The 18,670-nt window shown below is 35.8% G+C and overlaps 3 protein-coding genes and 2 long non-coding RNA genes across 6 annotated transcripts; 3 read left to right on the top strand and 2 right to left on the bottom strand.

Moving 5' to 3' along the window:
* The first annotated feature begins 513 nt into the window (after positions 1 to 513).
* On the top strand, positions 514 to 831 carry LOC104234252 (auxin-induced protein 15A-like). The gene has a single exon (XM_009787794.1). The coding sequence runs from the start codon at positions 514 to 516 to the stop codon at positions 829 to 831; it is 318 nt and encodes a 105-aa protein (XP_009786096.1).
* Positions 832 to 10,235: 9,404 nt separating this feature from the next.
* On the top strand, positions 10,236 to 10,583 carry LOC104216903 (auxin-responsive protein SAUR22-like). The gene has a single exon (XM_070164726.1). It carries the CDS (start codon positions 10,293 to 10,295, stop codon positions 10,581 to 10,583), a length of 291 nt encoding a protein of 96 aa, XP_070020827.1. The 5' UTR covers positions 10,236 to 10,292.
* Positions 10,584 to 12,777: 2,194 nt separating this feature from the next.
* Positions 12,778 to 16,091, bottom strand: LOC138884342 (uncharacterized). Of its 2 annotated transcripts, XR_011404517.1 has the most exons (5): positions 15,677 to 16,091; positions 13,768 to 13,958; positions 13,484 to 13,568; positions 13,301 to 13,378; positions 12,778 to 13,212 (listed from the first exon to the last, which is right to left on the bottom strand). It is a non-coding gene; the product is annotated as an uncharacterized lncRNA (long non-coding RNA). The 2 variants fall into 2 exon arrangements; XR_011404516.1 differs by lacking the exon at positions 15,677 to 16,091 and having other exon boundaries at positions 13,768 to 15,054.
* Positions 16,092 to 16,097: 6 nt separating this feature from the next.
* On the top strand, positions 16,098 to 16,388 carry LOC104216901 (auxin-responsive protein SAUR21-like). Its single transcript, XM_070164725.1, has one exon. It carries the CDS (start codon positions 16,098 to 16,100, stop codon positions 16,386 to 16,388), a length of 291 nt encoding a protein of 96 aa, XP_070020826.1.
* Positions 16,389 to 16,949: 561 nt separating this feature from the next.
* LOC104216900 (uncharacterized) lies at positions 16,950 to 18,406 on the bottom strand. Its single transcript, XR_708618.2, has 2 exons — positions 17,738 to 18,406; positions 16,950 to 17,420 (listed from the first exon to the last, which is right to left on the bottom strand). It is a non-coding gene; the product is annotated as an uncharacterized lncRNA (long non-coding RNA).
* Between the last annotated feature and the right edge of the window lie 264 nt (positions 18,407 to 18,670).

Raw genomic sequence — 18,670 nt, 5'->3', positions numbered from 1 at the left:
AGAGAAGCAGCCGGGAAAAAAATAGTTGCATTCAAGCACTACAACCAAACAACAAAGGTCCCAAATATGTCTCATGGGAACATGTACTTCAGTAGCAAAAATTATCCAATAAAAAAGAAATAATTAAAGAAAAAACTGAGTCAACGTCAAAGTACACGGTTTTGAGCGCGGGGAAACTATGTGCTATGCTATAAATGTAGAGTTAACTAAACAATTCTTCTATCTTACAGCAACAAGTTGGGAAGCAAACAGAGCTTTCTGCCACAATAATGTAAAGCAATTGAGTCCACTGTCATGCTTTGTTAGGGTGAAGTTTGGTCCCACACTGTTGGGATACTACTAAAAATAAATCAAGTAACTCCTCCAACCAATCCCTATATATAAAAATATAAGTCAGAGAACTCATTTGCAAAAACCATAAGCCTAGTTCTTCACACTACATATCACTTAAAGCTTGTTTTCAATTTCTTGCAACATTCTTACCAGCTAAAAGTTGAATAGAAGTTCATCGACATGAGGATTCATCTGAAAACAATCCTTCAGCACGCTAAACAGAATATTCTTCTCCGTCAAAGAACAACTGCAACCATTTCATCAAAGTTGGAAGATGTTCCCAAGGGTCACATGGCAGTTTATGTTGGAGAGAGCCATAATAATAAGCATCGATTCGTGGTTCCTATCTCTTGTTTAAAGCATCCTTTGTTTCAAGACCTGTTGAAGCATGCAGAGGAGGAATATGGATTCGATTATCCAATGGGGGGCCTTACTATCCCATGTAGTGAGGCTGCATTTCTTTGTGTCACTTCTCACTTAAATGTCATTACCAATTAACAAAGGAGGATTACAAGTCTAGTTCTTACCATCAAGTATATTGTAGGTTAGAAGTTTACTAGTTCATAAATTACAGAAGTCCCCACTTTACCTAGACATTGAATATATTTTATCATAATATCACGGTTGTTTTGAGCCAATGCATTGCTTCTCAGCATCTCACTATCCTTAATTCCCTACTACTATTACTAACTAATGTTAGAACCCGTGCGATGCGCACATATAAAATTATGATCTAATATATCATATTATTTTGATAAATTAGTTACTATTTTATTATTTAATGTAGTATACATGAATATAATAAAATCTATATAAAATCAAAGGATACAAAGCAAAATAGTAATCAAATAAATTATTTATTACTTATTTATTCTTTATTAAATTAGCAAGTACTTAGTACTATACATTTATTAATACGATTTTTCATTAATTTGTCAATAGACTTAATATTTTGATACTACTTCTCTTCTAGTAGAACATACGTATATATTTTCTTATTCTGGAAATATATATTTTTATACTTATATTATACTGTTTAAAATTCTTCAACTGTCTAAATTTATAAATAATTTTCTTGAGTGTTATTTATTTATATGTTGTTTAATAATTAATTCAAAAAATAAATATTATAAAATTATCTTTATCCACTTGTTTTCGTACATTCATTTCTACTATAATATATGATTAGTTTTCTCATTTTATATTTACTGAAAATTTAAATAATATCTTTTTTTTTTACTAAATTATAATTTTGAATTCAGCAAAAGTATAAAGAGATAAGCCATTTATTATTATTCTTTTTATAAAAACGTACTAAAATTTTTAATAATTATTATAATGTGTTTTATATATAATATATTATCTTGTGTATAAAATCTTAATAGTTTCTTTATATTTTTGTATTTTTCATTATGGAATTATGAGTTCTATTTATTAAGTAAATTTTCCTACATGGGAAATTTAATTAGTATATGTATTCTTATGATATCATTTGATTTTTAATTTTTTTAGTATTCTTCATTTATGACTATCTGTTTATTATGATTTTAGTTAAGAGTATATGTACGACTTTTCTCATAATAATTCTAATTATTTTTATAAGTCTTATTCAGAATATTTTTTGTATTTTCTTTTTTATTGATAATTATAAGATATCTATATTTATTAATTAAGGTAGTGTAACCAACTAATTCAAAATTTAAAATTCAAAAAAAATTAGTTAGAAAAGTAGTTTATTTTGTCTTAACAATGCTCTATATAGAATATAGAATAGTGTAAGTAACGGATTTACATTGCCAAGTCACTTGCATGTAATCAGCTGCAACAAAAATCCTGCAGAGTGAAAAGCTTGTAAGCAATCATTTGGACATTGGAATCATGCAGCATTTACACCAAAAAGGAAAAGATATAATAGGAGTATTTGATATTTTGACACTCGCCAAATAGTGACTTCATCTCAAGGCATTTATTCATGCTAACAGAATTGTTGCCTATTTTACACTTGCCATACCATTGTCTGCCTTGGTTAAAACTCTGCCTTTTTTAGCCCGTCGCTACTAAAATCTCCTTATCCAGACGTGATTACCTACTCATACAATACCTGCATACCACTTAACCGATTTTATTAATTAAGATATCTATGAATGAAACTTAAAAGTTTACTGTTAAATCTTACCAATTGTAAAGTCTCGAGACAAACTTACCATTCTCAGCACCAAGGCAAGTACATATGAGGTTGCACAAAACTAATATCCGTGGGGTCCAGCCCACATTTCAAGGAAGAAATTTTCTTCCTTCCTCACTTTTGTCAAAGTTGGTAATAGCAGCAGTCCACGTTTTTGTTTTCTATCAAAAATGACATGCTGTATGAAGCTGTCAAATGAGGTAGGTTGTATTCTGCCTATAAAAATGAGAGCTTCGGCTCTCATTTTTATCATCACAATCTCAGAAGAAAATATATTTGAGAGCTAGAAAGAAAGAGTGAGGTTTCACAGACAGGGTATAAGAAAATAGTCTGTGAAGAAAATAGAGAGTGAGTGATATTGTAGTGAGGTGAAATATCAAAAGAGGGTTATTTCTTTTGAGTGTTGTAGTGGTCTGTGTAGTATTTTACTCGGGCCTACAAAGTGTAAAATCCTTACTATAGTGATATCAGTTACTCCTCTCGGGGTCGTGATTTTTTCCCTTATTCAGAAGGGTTTTCCACGTAAAAATCTTGGTGTTATTGTTACTCTTTTATTCTTGTTAATTACCGTATCTCGGTGCTACATTATTATTCCGCTTTTATTACCGTGAATATTATTTTGGTAGGGGGTTTATTTCCCAACAATTGGTATTAGAGCACAGGTTCTGCTCGTTCACTGAAATACTATTCACTATCGGTAATACTATATTTGGTGAAAAATAAAAATGTCCGGAGTAAAGTACGAGGTAGAAAATTCAACGGAGATAACGGTTTCTCAACATGGCAAAGAAGGATGAGAGATCTGCTCATCCAACAAGGATTACACAAGGTACTAGATGCTGATGCCAAAAAGCTTGATACCATGAAAGTTGAGGATTGGGCTGACTTGGATGAAAGAGCTGCTAGTGCAATCAGGTTGCACTTATCAGATGATGTGGTAAATAACATCATTGATGAAGACACTGCACGTGAAATTTGGACAAGGTTGGAAAGCCTATACATGTCCAAAACGCTGACAAATAAATTGTACCTGAAGAAGCAGTTATACGCCCTACACATGAGTGAAGGTACGAATTTTTTGTCACATTTAAATGTGTTTAACGGACTAATCACACAGCTTGCCAACCTCGGAGTGAAAATCGAGGAAGAAGATAAAGCCATCTTGCTATTGAACTCGTTGCCATCTTCGTACGATAATTTGGCAACAACCATCCTGCACGGTAAGACTACTATTGAGTTGAAAGATGTCACATCGGCTCTTCTACTCAATGAGAAGATGAGAAAGAAGCCTGAAAATCAAGGACAGGCTCTCATCACAGAAGGTAGAGGCAGGAGTTATCAAAGGAGTTCGAACAACTATGGTAGATCCGGAGCTCGTGGGAAGTCAAAGAACCGATCCAAATCAAGAGTCAGAAATTGCTACAACTGTAATCAACCAGGTCACTTCAAAAGAGATTGCCCAAATCCAAGGAAGGGCAAAGGTGAAACCAGTGGCCAGAAGAATGACGACAACACAGCCGCCATGGTGCAAAATAATGATAATGTTGTCCTCTTTATAAATGAGGAAGAGGAATGCATGCACCTGTCAGGTCCAGAGTCGGAATGGGTGGTTGACACAGCGGCATCTCACCATGCCACACCGGTAAGAGATCTTTTTTGCAGATATGTAGCAGGTGATTTCGGCACAGTGAAAATGGGTAACACAAGTTACTCAAAGATTGCGGGGATTGGTGACATTTGTATCAAGACAAATGTCGGATGCACATTGGTTCTAAAGGATGTGCGGCATGTACCTGATTTGCGGATGAACTTGATCTCGGGAATTGCTTTAGACCGAGATGGATACGAGAGTTATTTTGCAAATCAAAAGTGGAGACTCACTAAGGGATCATTGGTGATTGCAAAGGGAGTTGCTCGTGGCACGTTGTACAGGACAAATGCAGAAATATGCCAAGGTGAATTGAACGCGGCACAAGATGAGATTTCTGTAGATTTGTGGCACAAAAGAATGGGTCATATGAGCGAGAAGGGATTGCAGATTCTTGCCAAGAAATCACTCATTTCTTATGCCAAAGGTACAACGGTAAAACCTTGTGACTACTGTTTATTTGGTAAGCAGCATAGAGTCTCATTTCAGACATCGTCTGAAAGAAAATTGAATATACTTGATTTAGTATATTCTGATGTTTGCGGCCCAATGGAAATTGAATCAATGGGCGGTAACAAATATTTTGTTACTTTTATTGATGATGCTTCACGAAAATTATGGGTTTATATTTTGAAAACCAAAGATCAGGTGTTTCAAGTTTTCCAGAAGTTTCATGCTCTAGTAGAAAGGGAGACGGGTCGAAAGCTAAAGCGTCTCCGAAGTGACAATGGAGGTGAGTACACTTCAAGGGAATTTGAAGAGTATTGTTCAAGTCATGGGATCAGACATGAAAAGACAGTTCCTGGAACCCCACAGCACAATGGCGTAGCCGAGAGGATGAACCGCACCATTGTGGAGAAGGTGAGAAGCATGCTCAGAATGGCTAAACTGCCTAAGTCATTCTGGGGTGAAGCAGTTCAGACAGCCTGTTACCTGATCAATAGGAGTCCATCAGTTCCGTTGGCGTTTGAAATCCCAGAGAGAGTTTGGACCAACAAGGAGGTGTCCTACTCGCATCTGAAGGTGTTCGGTTGCAGAGCTTTTGCACATGTACCAAAAGAGCAGAGAACAAAGCTGGATGATAAATCTGTTCCCTGCATATTTATCGGATATGGAGATGAAGAGTTCGGGTACAGACTGTGGGATCCTGTAAAGAAGAAGGTCATCAGAAGCAGAGATGTAGTCTTCCGAGAAAGTGAAGTTGGAACTGCTGCTGATATGTCAGAAAAGGCGAAGAATGGTATAATTCCTAACTTTGTTACTATTCCTTCTACTTCTAACAATCCCACAAGTGCAGAAAGTACGACCGACGAGGTTGCCGAGCAGGGGGAGCAACCTGGTGAGGTTATTGAGCAGGGGGAGCAACTTGATGAAGGTGTCGAGGAAGTGGAGCACCCCACTCAGGGAGAAGAACAACCTCAACCTCTGAGGAGATCAGAGAGGCCAAGGGTAGAGTCATGCAGGTACCCTTCCACAGAGTATGTCCTCATCAGTGATGAGGGGGAGCCAGAAAGTCTTAAGGAGGTGTTGTCCCATCCAGAAAAGAACCAGTGGATGAAAGCTATGCAAGAAGAGATGGAATCTCTACAGAAAAATGGCACATACAAGCTGGTTGAACTTCCAAAGGGTAAAAGACCACTCAAATGCAAATGGGTCTTTAAACTCAAGAAAGATGGAAATGGCAAGCTGGTCAGATACAAAGCTCGATTGGTGGTTAAAGGCTTCGAACAAAAGAAAGGTATTGATTTTGACGAAATTTTCTCACCTGTTGTCAAAATGACTTCTATTCGAACAATTTTGAGCTTAGCAGCTAGCCTAGATCTTGAAGTGGAGCAGTTGGATGTGAAAACTGCATTTCTTCATGGAGATTTGGAAGAGGAGATTTATATGGAGCAGCCAGAAGGATTTGAAGTAGCTGGAAAGAAACACATGGTGTGCAAATTGAATAAGAGTCTTTATGGATTGAAGCAGGCACCAAGGCAGTGGTACATGAAGTTTGACTCATTCATGAAAAGTCAAACATACCTAAAGACCTATTCTGATCCATGTGTATACTTCAAAAGATTTTCTGAGAATAACTTTATTATATTGTTGTTGTATGTGGATGACATGTTAATTGTAGGAAAAGACAAGGGGTTGATAGCAAAGTTGAAGGGAGATCTGTCCAAGTCATTTGATATGAAGGACTTGGGCCCAGCACAACAAATTCTAGGGATGAAGATAGTTCGAGAGAGAACAAGTAGAAAGTTATGGCTATCTCAGGAGAAGTACATTGAACGTGTACTAGAACGCTTCAACATGAGGAATGCTAAGCCAGTCAGCACACCTCTTGCTGGTCATCTAAAGTTGAGTAAGAAGATGTGTCCTACAACAGTGGAGGAGAAAGAGAACATGGCTAAAGTTCCTTATTCTTCAGCAGTCGGAAGCTTAATGTATGCAATGATATGCACTAGACCTGATATTGCCCACGCAGTTGGTGTTGTCAGCAGGTTTCTTGAAAATCCTGGAAAGGAACATTGGGAAGCAGTCAAGTGGATACTCAGGTACCTGAGAGGTACCACCGGAGATTGTTTGTGCTTTGGAGGATCTGATCCAATCGTGAAAGGCTATACAGATGCTGATATGGCAGGTGACATTGACAACAGAAAATCCACTACTGGATATTTGTTTACATTTTCAGGGGGAGCTATATCATGGCAGTCTAAGTTGCAGAAGTGTGTTGCACTTTCAACAACTGAAACAAAGTATATTGCCGCTACAGAAACTGGCAAGGAGATGATATGGCTCAAACGGTTCCTTCAAGAGCATGGATTGCATCAGAAGGAGTATGTCGTCTATTGTGACAGTCAAAGTGCAATAGACCTTAGCAAGAACTCTATGTATCATGCAAGGACCAAACACATAGATGTGAGATATCATTGGATTTGTGAGCAGGTGGCGAACGAATCTTTACAGGTCAAAAAGATTCACACAAGCGAAAATCCTGCGGATATGCTGATCAAAGTGGTACCAAGAGACAAGTTTGAGTTATGCAAAGAACTTGTCCGCATACACTCAAACTAGAAACTGCGAAGTTACCTCCTTCGGGTGAATGAGACTGGAGGGGGAGATTTGTGGGGTCCAGCCCACATTTCAAGGAAGAAATTTTCTTCCTTCCTCACTTTTGTCAAAGTTGGTAATAGCAGCAGCCCACGTTTTTGTTTTCTGTCAAAAATGGCACGCTGCAGAGATGAAGCTGTCAAATGAGGTAGGCTGTATTCTGCCTATAAAATGAGAGCTTCGGCTCTCATTTTTATCATCACAATCTCAAAAGAAAATATATCTGAGAGCTAGAAAGAAAGAGTGAGGTTTCACAGACAGGGTATAAGAAAATAGTCTGTGAAGAAAATAGAGAGTGAGTGATATTGTAGTGAGGTGAAATATCAAAAGAGGGTTATTTCTTTTGAGTGTTGTAGTGGTCTTTGTAGTATTTTACTCGGGCCTACAAAGTGTAAAATCCTTACTATAGTGATATCAGTTCCTCCTCTCGGGGTCGTGGTTTTTTCCCTTATTCAGAAGAGTTTTCCACGTAAAAATCTTGGTGTTATTGTTACTCTTTTATTCTTGTTAATTACCGTATCTCGGTGCTACATTATTATTCCGCTTTTATTACCGTGAATATTATTTTGGTAGGGGGTTTATTTCCCAACAATATCTTTGTAAATTCTTGTGCATATAGTATTAACATTGTTCAAAAACTCCAAGCCAGTACATCAGCAAAAGTGTTAGAAGTAACGGAAACTTATTTATAGTAAAGTATGGAGGCCACATGGTGTTCGTGTGGTGATTTTGATATTCGGGTCCTCTCATCACATAGTACTGTTATGAAAGTCCGTTGTAGGGCTAGCTATTCCTGATGCATTAGTAATATTATCAGAACAAGCAAAGCAGTACTTTATAGGGATGGGCGATGTTTTTTAGCCACTCGACCGCTTCTCCCTGATATATTCACAGGGAAAAAAAATTACTGCATTTTTTATTGAGCTTTGTGATCAAAGCCATGTGAGGTACCCCCTCCCCCCAACAAGAGCCATAGGCCATAACAACAACTGCTGGTGGTTGACAGTATTCTTTTCTTTATTATGGCGATGGTGTTTGAGCCATCTCGTGTATACCATGACTAAGCCTATGGCCACAAGTAAATGTGTTGAGTTAACCTACCACCAAGATTGGAGATGGAATGTGAATTTAGGATCTCCAAGTTAGGGACAAAATTATCATTTATTCTTCTCCACTAGCAACTGATCTCCATCCTCTGGGCTTTCTCATAAGGATTTTTGTAAAAGATCTCGACTGACAGTGATCTGTCAGTAAATAGAGAAACTTGGGAAACATCAGTAAAAGCTATACAAGCTCAATCCCATACAGCATAAAAACCTGATGCTTTATTTTAAGACAAGCCAAAGAAAATCTGTCTATTCACTTTTAGTACAAAGCAAACCTTATTTATACAAGATTAAATGCATGAATAGTATGTCTTTAAAGTCAAATATGGACACTTAACTAAATATCTACAGAAAGACAAACTTGTATCAATGATAAGATAATGGATGAATATAACAACCTGCACCTAAACAGTACTCGGATAAATTAAAATGGCCTCATAATCACAGGTGGTTTGTACCTATAGGACAAGTGCTCTTCAGAAGAAATGTAGAAAAGGACATATCCAAACTGGTAGGGCAGATATGTCAGGATGAGCAACTAATTATTCATTGGGACAGCACGAAATAAACCAATCCTAATTGAATTATATTGAGGGCCAAAATCAGATACTATTTCACAATGCCAAATTTAAATAGGAAACTGTGGATGAGTGGAATTGTGAAATAAGCCGAGGGGCACTGCTAGATTCATTACCAATGTATTCTGAAGCATTATTCCGGTGATAGTACAAATTAATACAATGATGTATAGCCACACAAATATCTATAGCATGTTTTATACCACAATCTTCAAAAGCCTATCGTTTTTTCTTGAACTCTGTGCTCAGTCAAATTGCATCAAACAAAATGAGACAAAGAGAGTAACTTTTAATTAGCTTTAAGTGACCTAATAATGTAAGAATTCTCTTTGTAACTATTTAGAAGTTAAATCCTTCTCAAAATCGAAGGCAATTACACCAAAATGTCTATAAACAACCTAAACGCTTTTGTGGATAAATACCTTTCCCAGTTTTGAGTAATGGATTTGAAGCTTGTGTCATTGCGTCCACGTGCAGTGCATTTTTCTTTAAAGTGCAAGTGTGGAACCAATCACATGATTTGGTGCAATATTTCCATTGTACAACCCCCTTATTTGTGGCATCATCAAGATTCAAACTATAGCAGCTCAAATGCAGGCACTTGCATAATGACAAGTGAAGCCTTTTCAACATTGTTAGAGTGAATGCATTATTTTCAGGAATAAGGAAATATACTTTAGTACAGCTTTTTTGTTTTCTGCAGAGCTATGCTCGTAACCAAAGTTCTTAACCTTTTAACTCTCTCCTACTTTATGTGATACGTTTTTCTAAGATTTTTGGAATACACATTTCTCTTTTCGGGAACTCTGACCACCAGTCATTTTAAAGGTTAATTTTTGTACTATTTATAGATTTGACTTACACGTCAAAAATATTGATTTCTTAAATTCAAAGTCTAGTCAAATACCGTCACATAAAATGAGACAAACGGAATATAAATATCATGAAGAGTTTAAGCCATCAAAAGCTATATTTGCACTTACATTATGTTCTGGGTAGTGGTTTTTGATATACACTTCCTCTCATCACATCACATGGTAATGTTTTGAGATCTTTTGTTGTATGACCTGCTATTTATGCAATAAATTCAAAGGAATGGGCCAGGTTCTTTAGCCATTTGAATTGACCACTTCACGCTGATGCATTCTCAGGGAATTAAGATACTGCACACTACAGCTGACACGCGATGAAATTATATGCAAGCAACTCTATAAATATAACCTTTTCCTGTGAAAACTTCACAACAAATTCCAGACCAAACATAAATCTTTATCAATCTAAACAAGTCCTACTTCAATCAATTTTATCAAACATCAATACTTGACATATCAAGAAGTTAAGCCATGGGATTTCGTCTGTTACCAATGATTTCCAGTGCCAAGCAAGTCTACAAATTACAGGCTCTTCTTACGAGAAATCATACAGGTGTTCCAAAAGGACATTTTGCAGTTTATGTCGGAGAGAGTGAGAAGAAACGGTACGTTGTGCCTATAACATACCTGAACCATCCTTCTTTCCAGAACCTATTACGCAAAGCGGAAGAGGAATATGGCTTTCATCATCCGATGGGTGGTCTAACAATACCTTGCAATGAGAATGATTTTGTTGATGTGACTTCTCGATTGAAATTATGAAATGAAGAGCCAAGAAGTAGCATTCTGAGCTTCAGATTAGGACTAGCTAAGAATTTTCAGTTTTTGTTTTCCACTCGCTAAGAAAGAGTTGTAAACTTATGTACAAAGCCTTCAAGAAAAGCATGCATATGAAATCTTTACCACTATTTATTGTCTTTAGAAAATGGATAGCCAAATTCTTTATCTGTGAAATTCATGGATTCTTTTGTATTACAACCGTGGTGCCTCGAACAGCTTGTGTACTGCACCTCGACTAAACTACTGGACAGTCTGCCATATCCACAATACAATTGTAAAATAAATCTGCCCAAAAAGATTGGAGCTCACATTTCCAGGGAAAGTGTACTATCAGAAGTCAGTGGGAGATAATAGATTGACGAAAGACTTTTTAGAGTATGAAAATTTCTTCTTGCCACATGCTACACAAGGAAAAGATAGTGAACAATACAGAAATTAATCGACCACCAGATCAAGCACTATTAGCTTGAAATGGCGTAAAAAGTTCTAGTAATACTAGAAGCTAATGATAGAAATAACCACACTTGACTTGGTAAATTAATATGTAGTAGTCTTTCGAATTTCTTTTTCTTTTTAAATTTTTGTGTAATTAAAGAAGTAGCAGGTAGTTAATCTCTTTCTGGTGGGCTTTCTCATAAGCATTTGGCACGCCAACTTGAAGTAATGTCAAAATGATCTTGTTGGGTTTTTATCTAATTAGATAAGAGGTGTGAATGAGAAATGGAGGTCACATGGTGTCCGTACTGTAGTGAAAGTCCATTCTACGGCTAGCTATTCCTGATGCATTAGTAATATTATCAGAATAAGCCATACAATAACTTTATAGGGATGGGCTCTATCCTTTAGCCACTTGACCACTTCTCCCTGATACATTCACAGGGAATAAAAGTTACTGCCAGAAGTAAATGTGTTGCGTTAAGCTACCACCAAGATTGGAGATGGAATTTGAATTTAGGATAATAGAAGTTAAGCTAAGATGATTATTTAATTTCTGTAAAAGATCTTGATTGACAGTGATCTGTCAGTAAATAGAGAAACTAGGGAAACATCAGTAAAAGCTAAACAAGCTCAATCTCATACAGCATAAAAATCTGGTGCTGTATTTTAATACAAGCCAAAGAAAATCCGTGTATTACATTTAGTACAAAGCAAATCTTGACACTTTATGCAAGATTAAATGCATGAATAAGATGTCTTTAAAGTCAAATATGGACAGTTAACTAAATATCTACAGAAAGACAAACTTGTATCAATGATTGGATATTGGATGAATATAACAACCTGCACCAAAATAGTACCCGGATAAATTAAAATGGCCTCATAATCACAGGTAGTTTGTACCTATAGGACAAGTGCTCTTCAGAAGAAATGCAGAAAAGGAAACATCCAAACTGGTAGGGCAGATATGTCAGGATAAGCTACTAATTATTCATTTTGACAGCAGCAAAATAAACCAATCTTAATTGAATTATAATGAGGGCTAAAAACAGATACTATTTCACAAAGCCAAATTTAAATAGAAAACTGTGGATGAGTGGAATTGTGAAATACGCTGAGGGGCACTGCTAGCTTCATTACCAATGTATTCTGAAGCATTATTCCGATAACAGTACAACTTAATAAGATGATTTATAGTATCTATGGCGTGTTTTAGTCTTTATTTCTTAAACTCTGTGCTCAATCAAAGTGTATCAGATAAAATAAAACGAAGAGAGTAACTTTTAATTAGCTTTAAGTGACCTGATAATGTAAATAATTTTCTTTATAACTATATAAAAGTTAAATCCTTATCAAAGTCGAAGGCAATTACACCAAAATGTCTATAAACAACCTAACTGGGATTGTGAATAAATAACTTTCCTAGTTTTGAGTAATGGATTTGAAGCTCGTGTCATTGTGTCCGCGTGCAGTGCATTTTTCTTTAAAGTGCCAGTGTGGAACCAATCACATGATTTGCTGCAATATTTCTGTTTTACGACTGGCCTTTTTTGTGGCATAATCAAGATTGAAATTATAGCAGCTCAAGATGTAGTTGCTTGCATAAGGACAAGTGAAGCCTTTTAAATCTTGTTACAGTGACTGCATTATTTTCAGGAATTAGGGATATAGCTTTTAGTACAACTTTTTTCTTTTCTTCTCAGCTATGTGTCTGAGCTTAGCCATGTGACCAATCGTAACCAAAGTTCCAAACCTTTTAACTCTCTCCCAGTGATACAATTTTTAAAGCTTTTCGGAATAACACATTTATCTTTTTGGAAACTCCAACCACCACTCATTTTAAAAGCTAATTTTGGTATTATTTTTATATATTTGACTTACACGTCAAAAGTATTTTAATTTCTTAAAGTCAATGCTCAGTCAAATACCTTCACATAAGATGATACAGAATATAAATAACCAAGAGGTCAAGTGGTGTTCGACACCATTTCCAGATGTTCTGGTTGGTGGCTTCTGATATACACATCCTCTCATCACATCACATGGTAATGTTTTGAATGTTTTTGTTGTAGCTATATATGCAATAACTTCAAAGGAATGGGACAGGTTCTTTAGCCACTTGGCCACTTCACGCTGAATTATATGCAAGCAGTTCTATAAATACAACCTTTTCCTGGTGCAAATTTCACAACAAATTCCAGATCAAACACAAATCTATATCAATCTAAACAAGTCCTACTTCAGTAAAAAAATAATCAAACCTCCAATACTTGACATATCAAGAAGTCATGGTGTTCCGTTTGTTACCAATGATTTCCAGTGTCAAGCAAATGCACAAACTGCAATCCATTGTTACAAGGAATCAATCAGATGTTCCTAAAGGACATTTTGCAGTTTATGTAGGTGAGAAAGAGAAGAAACGATATGTTGTGCCCATTACATACCTGAATCATCCTTCTTTCCAGAACTTGTTACGCAAAGCAGAAGAAGAATTTGGATTTCATCATCCAACGAGTGGTCTAACAATACCTTGCAATGAGAATGATTTTGTTGATGTGACTTCTCGACTGAATTTATGAAATGAAGAGCCATATTGAAGTAGCATTCTGAGCTTCAGACTAGAACTAGCTTAGAATTTCCAGTTTTTGTTTTCATCTTGCTAGGAAAGAGTTAAGTTGTAAACTTATGTACAAAGCCTTCAAGAAAAGCATATAAATGAAAGCTTTACCATTATTTATTGTCTTTAGAAGATGGATAGCCAAATTGTTTATTTGTGATTGTTGAATAAATCTGCCCACAAAGATTGGAGCTCACATTTAGTGTTATAACTGAATCTGGATTTCAGATTCCCAGCTTGTTACTTCAATATCTCAATAACTAAACCATCCCTTTGGGATGAACCTGATCAAGTATTTTTCTCTGCTTTCCAGGGAAAGCGTACTGTTAGAAGTCAGTAGGAGATAATAGATTGTAGAAATACTGTTTAAAGTATGAAAATTTCTTCTTGCCACATGCTACACAAGGAAAAGATATTGAATAACATAGAAATTAATTGACCACTAGATCAAGCACTATTAGCTTGAAACAGCATAATGTTAGAAATAACCACAGTTTGGAGAATTTTTAGTTAGAACGAAAAAGAGTCAGAAACACCAGCATCCAAGGATACCTTTTTATCAATATAAGCATCCAAAAATGTTAAGATACACAATCCAGGCTTGAGCTGGTAATTAAATTAATAGTCTTTTTTGGTAATTAAAGAGGCAGCAGGCAGTTAATCTCTATCTCGTGGGCTTTCTCATAAGCATTTGGCACGCCAACTTGAAGTAATGTCAAAATGATCTTACTTAATCTGTAAAGAATCTTTATAATCTGTCAGTAAATCAAGAAATTAGGGAAATAGTGGTTGCTAAAATCTAAATCATAAATATATGATTTCTTTTGGCCCATCGCTACTAAAATCTCCTTATTCGGACGAGGTTACCTACTCCTACAATACCTGCAAAGCACTTAATCGATTTGTACTATTTAAGATATCAGTGAATGAAACCCTAAAAATTTACTATTAAATCTTACTGATTGTAACGTCTCGAGACAAACTTACCATCCTCAGAATCCTAGGCAAGTACATATGAGGTTGCAAATTTATATCTTTGTAAATTCTTGCGCATATAGTATTAATATTGTTAAAAAACTCCAAGCCAGTACCATCAACAAAAGTCATAGAAGTAACAGAAGCCTATTTATAGTGAGGTATGGAGGTCACATGGTGTCCGCGTGGTGATTTTGATATTTAGTTCCACTCATCACATAGTACTGTAACGAAAGTCTCCATTGTACGGCCAGCTATTCCGATGCATTAGTAATATTATCAGAACAAGCCATGCAATAACTTTATAGTAGGGATGGGCTCTATCCTTTAGCCACTTGACCACTTCTCCCTGATATATTAACAGGGAATAAAAAATTACTGTATTTTTTATTGAGCTTTATGATCAAAGCCATGTGAGGTGACCCACCCCCCCCCCCCCCAACCAAAAAAAAAAAAAAACCTCATAAGATCATAGCTAAATAACAGCTGCTGTAATATGCAAGGATCTTTATAGATATAACTTTTTCCTGTGCAAATTTCAGAAAAAGTGATCAAACACCAACCTTTAATTATAAATCTAAACAAGTATCAATCAAAACTCCTTCAAGCACCATACTTACATATTAAGTAGTCGTGGGATTCTTTTTTTTTTTTTTTTTTTACCAATGATTTCCAGTGCCAAGCAAATCTACAAATTGCAGTCCGTTCTTACAAGGAATCCATCCGATGTTCCTAAAGTACAAAGCAAATCTTTCTCACTTTATACAAGATTAAATGCCTGAATAACATGTCTGTAAAGTCAGACGTGGATAGTCAACAAAAACAGTACCAGGATAAATTGAAATGACCTCATAATCACATGTAGTTGTACCTATAGGACAGTGCTCTTCAGAAGACATGTAACTATTTATATATTTGACTTACACGTCAAAAGTATTTTAATTTCTTAAATTTAGTGCCCCGTAAAATACCTTCACATAAATGAGACGGACGGAATACAAATATGATGAAGAGTTTAAGCCATCAAAACTAAGTTCACACTTACATTGAACGGGGAAAGCTCAGACAGTAACCAAGAGGTCAAGTGGTGTTCGACACCATTTCCAGATGTTCTGGTTGGTGGTTTCTGATATACACATCCTCTCATCATATCACATGGTAATGTTTTTAAAAGTTTTTGTTGTACGACCTGCTATTTATGCAATAAATTCAAAGGAATGGATAAGGTTCTTTAGCCACTTGAATTGACCACTTGACGCTGATGCATTCACAGGGAATTAGAAATTACTGCAAACTACAGCTGACACGCGATGGAACTATATGCAAGCAGCTCTATAAATATAACCTTTTCCTGTGAAAACTTCACAACAAATTCTAGATCAAAACACAAATCTTTATCAATCTAAACAAGTCCTACTTCAACCACAATTTTATCAAACACCCAATACTTGACATATCAAGAAGCCATGGGATTTCGTTTGTTACCTATGATTTCCGGTGCCAATCAAATCTACAAATTGCAGTCTGTTCTTAAAAGGAATCATTCAGATGTTCCTAAAGGACATTTTGCAGTTTATGTCGGAGAGATTGAGAAGAAGCGATACGTGGTGCCAATAACATACCTGAACCATCCTTCGTTCCAGAACTTGTTACGCAAAGCAGAAGAAGAGTTTGGATTTCATCATCCAACGAGTGGTCTAACAATACCTTGCAATGAGAATGATTTTGTTGACGTGACTTCTCGATTGAATTTATGAAATGAAGAACCAAGAAGTAGCATTCTGAGCTTCAGATTATAGCTAGCTTAGAATTTTCAGTTTTTGTTTTTCATTATGCATCTTGCTAGGAAAGAGTATTAAACTTATGTACAAAGCCTTCAAGAAAAGCATATAAATGAAATCTTTACCATTCTTTATTTGTCCTTAGAAAATAGATAGACAAATTCTTTATCTGTGATTGTTGAATAAATCTGTCCACAAAGATTGGAGCTCACATTTAGTGTTACAACTGAATTTGAATTTATGACCTCCAGGTTGTTACTTCATTATCTCTATAACTAAACCATCCCTTGGATGAACCTGATCAAGTATTTTTCTCTACTTTAATTTCCAGGGAAAGCAACTGTTAGGAGTCCGAGGGAGATAATAGATTGATGAAATATTTTCTAGAGTATGAAAATTTGTTCTTGCCACATGCTACAAGCACTATTAGCTTGAAACGGCGTAAACAATTCTAGTAATACTAGAAGCAAATGTTACAAAATAACCACAGTATGGAGAATTTTTAGTTAGAACAAAAAAGAGTCAGAAACACCAGCATCCAAGGAAATCTTTTTTCAATATGACCGTCCAAGAATCTTAAGATACACAATCCAGGCTTGAGATGGTAATAAAATTAATAGTCTTTTTTTGTAATTAAAGAAGCAGCAGGTAGTTAATCTCTATCTTGCGGGCTTTCTCATAAGCATTTGGCACGCGCGCCAACTTGAAGTAATGTCAAAATGATCTTACATAATCTGTACAGAATCTTTATAATCTGTCAGTAAATCAAGAAATAAGGGAAATACCAGTTGCTAAACCAGCTCAATCTCATACAGCAAATTTAAAGCATAAATATAAGATGTTGTATCTTAAGATAAGCCGAAGCAAATCTGTTTATTACATATTTAGTACAAAATAAATCTTTATCACTAAATACAAGATTAAGGGATGAATAACATGTCTTGGAAGTCAAATATAGACAGTTAACAACTTGTTATCAATGATTGAAGATTGAATGCATATAACAACCTGCACCAAAATAGTATCTGGATAAATTAAAATGACCTCGTAATCACATGTAGTAGTACTTATAGGACAAGTGCTCTTCAGAAGACATGTAGAAAAGGACATATCCAAACTTGTATGGCAGATATGTCAGGATGAGCAACTACTTATCCATTTTGACAGCAAGAAATGAACCAATATTGATTGAATTATATATACTGGGGGGGGGGGGGGAAACTTCACAATGCCCAACTTTTAAATAGAAAAATGGGGAAGATTGGAACTGTAAAATAAGCCTAGAGCCACTGTGGGGAATCTTAGTAGCTCAGTTGGCTGGTTACCTGAATTTTCACCTGGTTGGTGAGAGTTCGATTCTTCACCTTGTAATCCCCTCCCCATTTTCCCTTCCGCTGCCCCCTATGTAATAATTTTTTTAAAGAAAGTCCTAGAGCCGCTGCCACTTCCATCAATTTGGCACAATAGAAGTTAGAGAATCAGCAACCAAACAACAAAGGCCCCAAATATGTTTCATGAGTACGTGTATTATCAGTCTGACGACCAAAAAGATAAGAGTATTAAAAACAATAAATAATCAATAGAAAAAATAGTACAAAGGAGAAACTTTCTACATAGAAGTACGCGGTTTTGAGTCGGAAAACTATGTGCTAAGCCATAAATGTATTGTCAAATAATTTAAAGAGAAAGGTCTTCTATCGTACAGCTGCAAGTTGGGGAGCAAGCAGAGCTTTCTACTACAATAATGTAAAGCAATTGAGTCCACTGTCATGCTTTGTTAGAGCGAATTTGGTCCCACACTGTTGGGATATACTACAAATAGATCAAACTAACTCCTCCAATCAATCACTATATATACATCAGAGAACTCATATGCAGAAAAGCAAAAGCTTCTTTTAATAGAACACATATCACTTAAAGCTTGCTTTCAATTTCTTGTAATACTCTTTACTTATTAAAGTTGAAAATAAGTCATGGGATTTCGTTTGTTACCAATGATTTCCAGTGCCAAGCAAATCTACAAACTGCAGTCTCTTCTAACAAGGAGTCTTTCAGATGTTCCGAAAGGACATTTTGTGGTTTATGTAGGTGAGAGAGAGAAGAAAAGGTATATGGTGCCAATAACATACCTCGATCATCCTTTGTTCCAGAACTTGTTACGGAAAGCAGAAGAAGTGTTTGGATTTCATCATCCAATGGGTGGTCTAACAATTCCTTGCGTAAACTTATGTAGCTTAGAATTTTCAATTTTAGTTTCA

The sequence above is a fragment of the Nicotiana sylvestris genome, chromosome 12 (genome assembly GCF_000393655.2).
Source record: "Nicotiana sylvestris chromosome 12, ASM39365v2, whole genome shotgun sequence".
Lineage (NCBI taxonomy): Eukaryota > Viridiplantae > Streptophyta > Magnoliopsida > Solanales > Solanaceae > Nicotiana > Nicotiana sylvestris.
The sequence above is the reverse complement of the archived record's forward strand: the minus strand, read 5'-3'. Positions and strand labels throughout refer to the sequence as shown.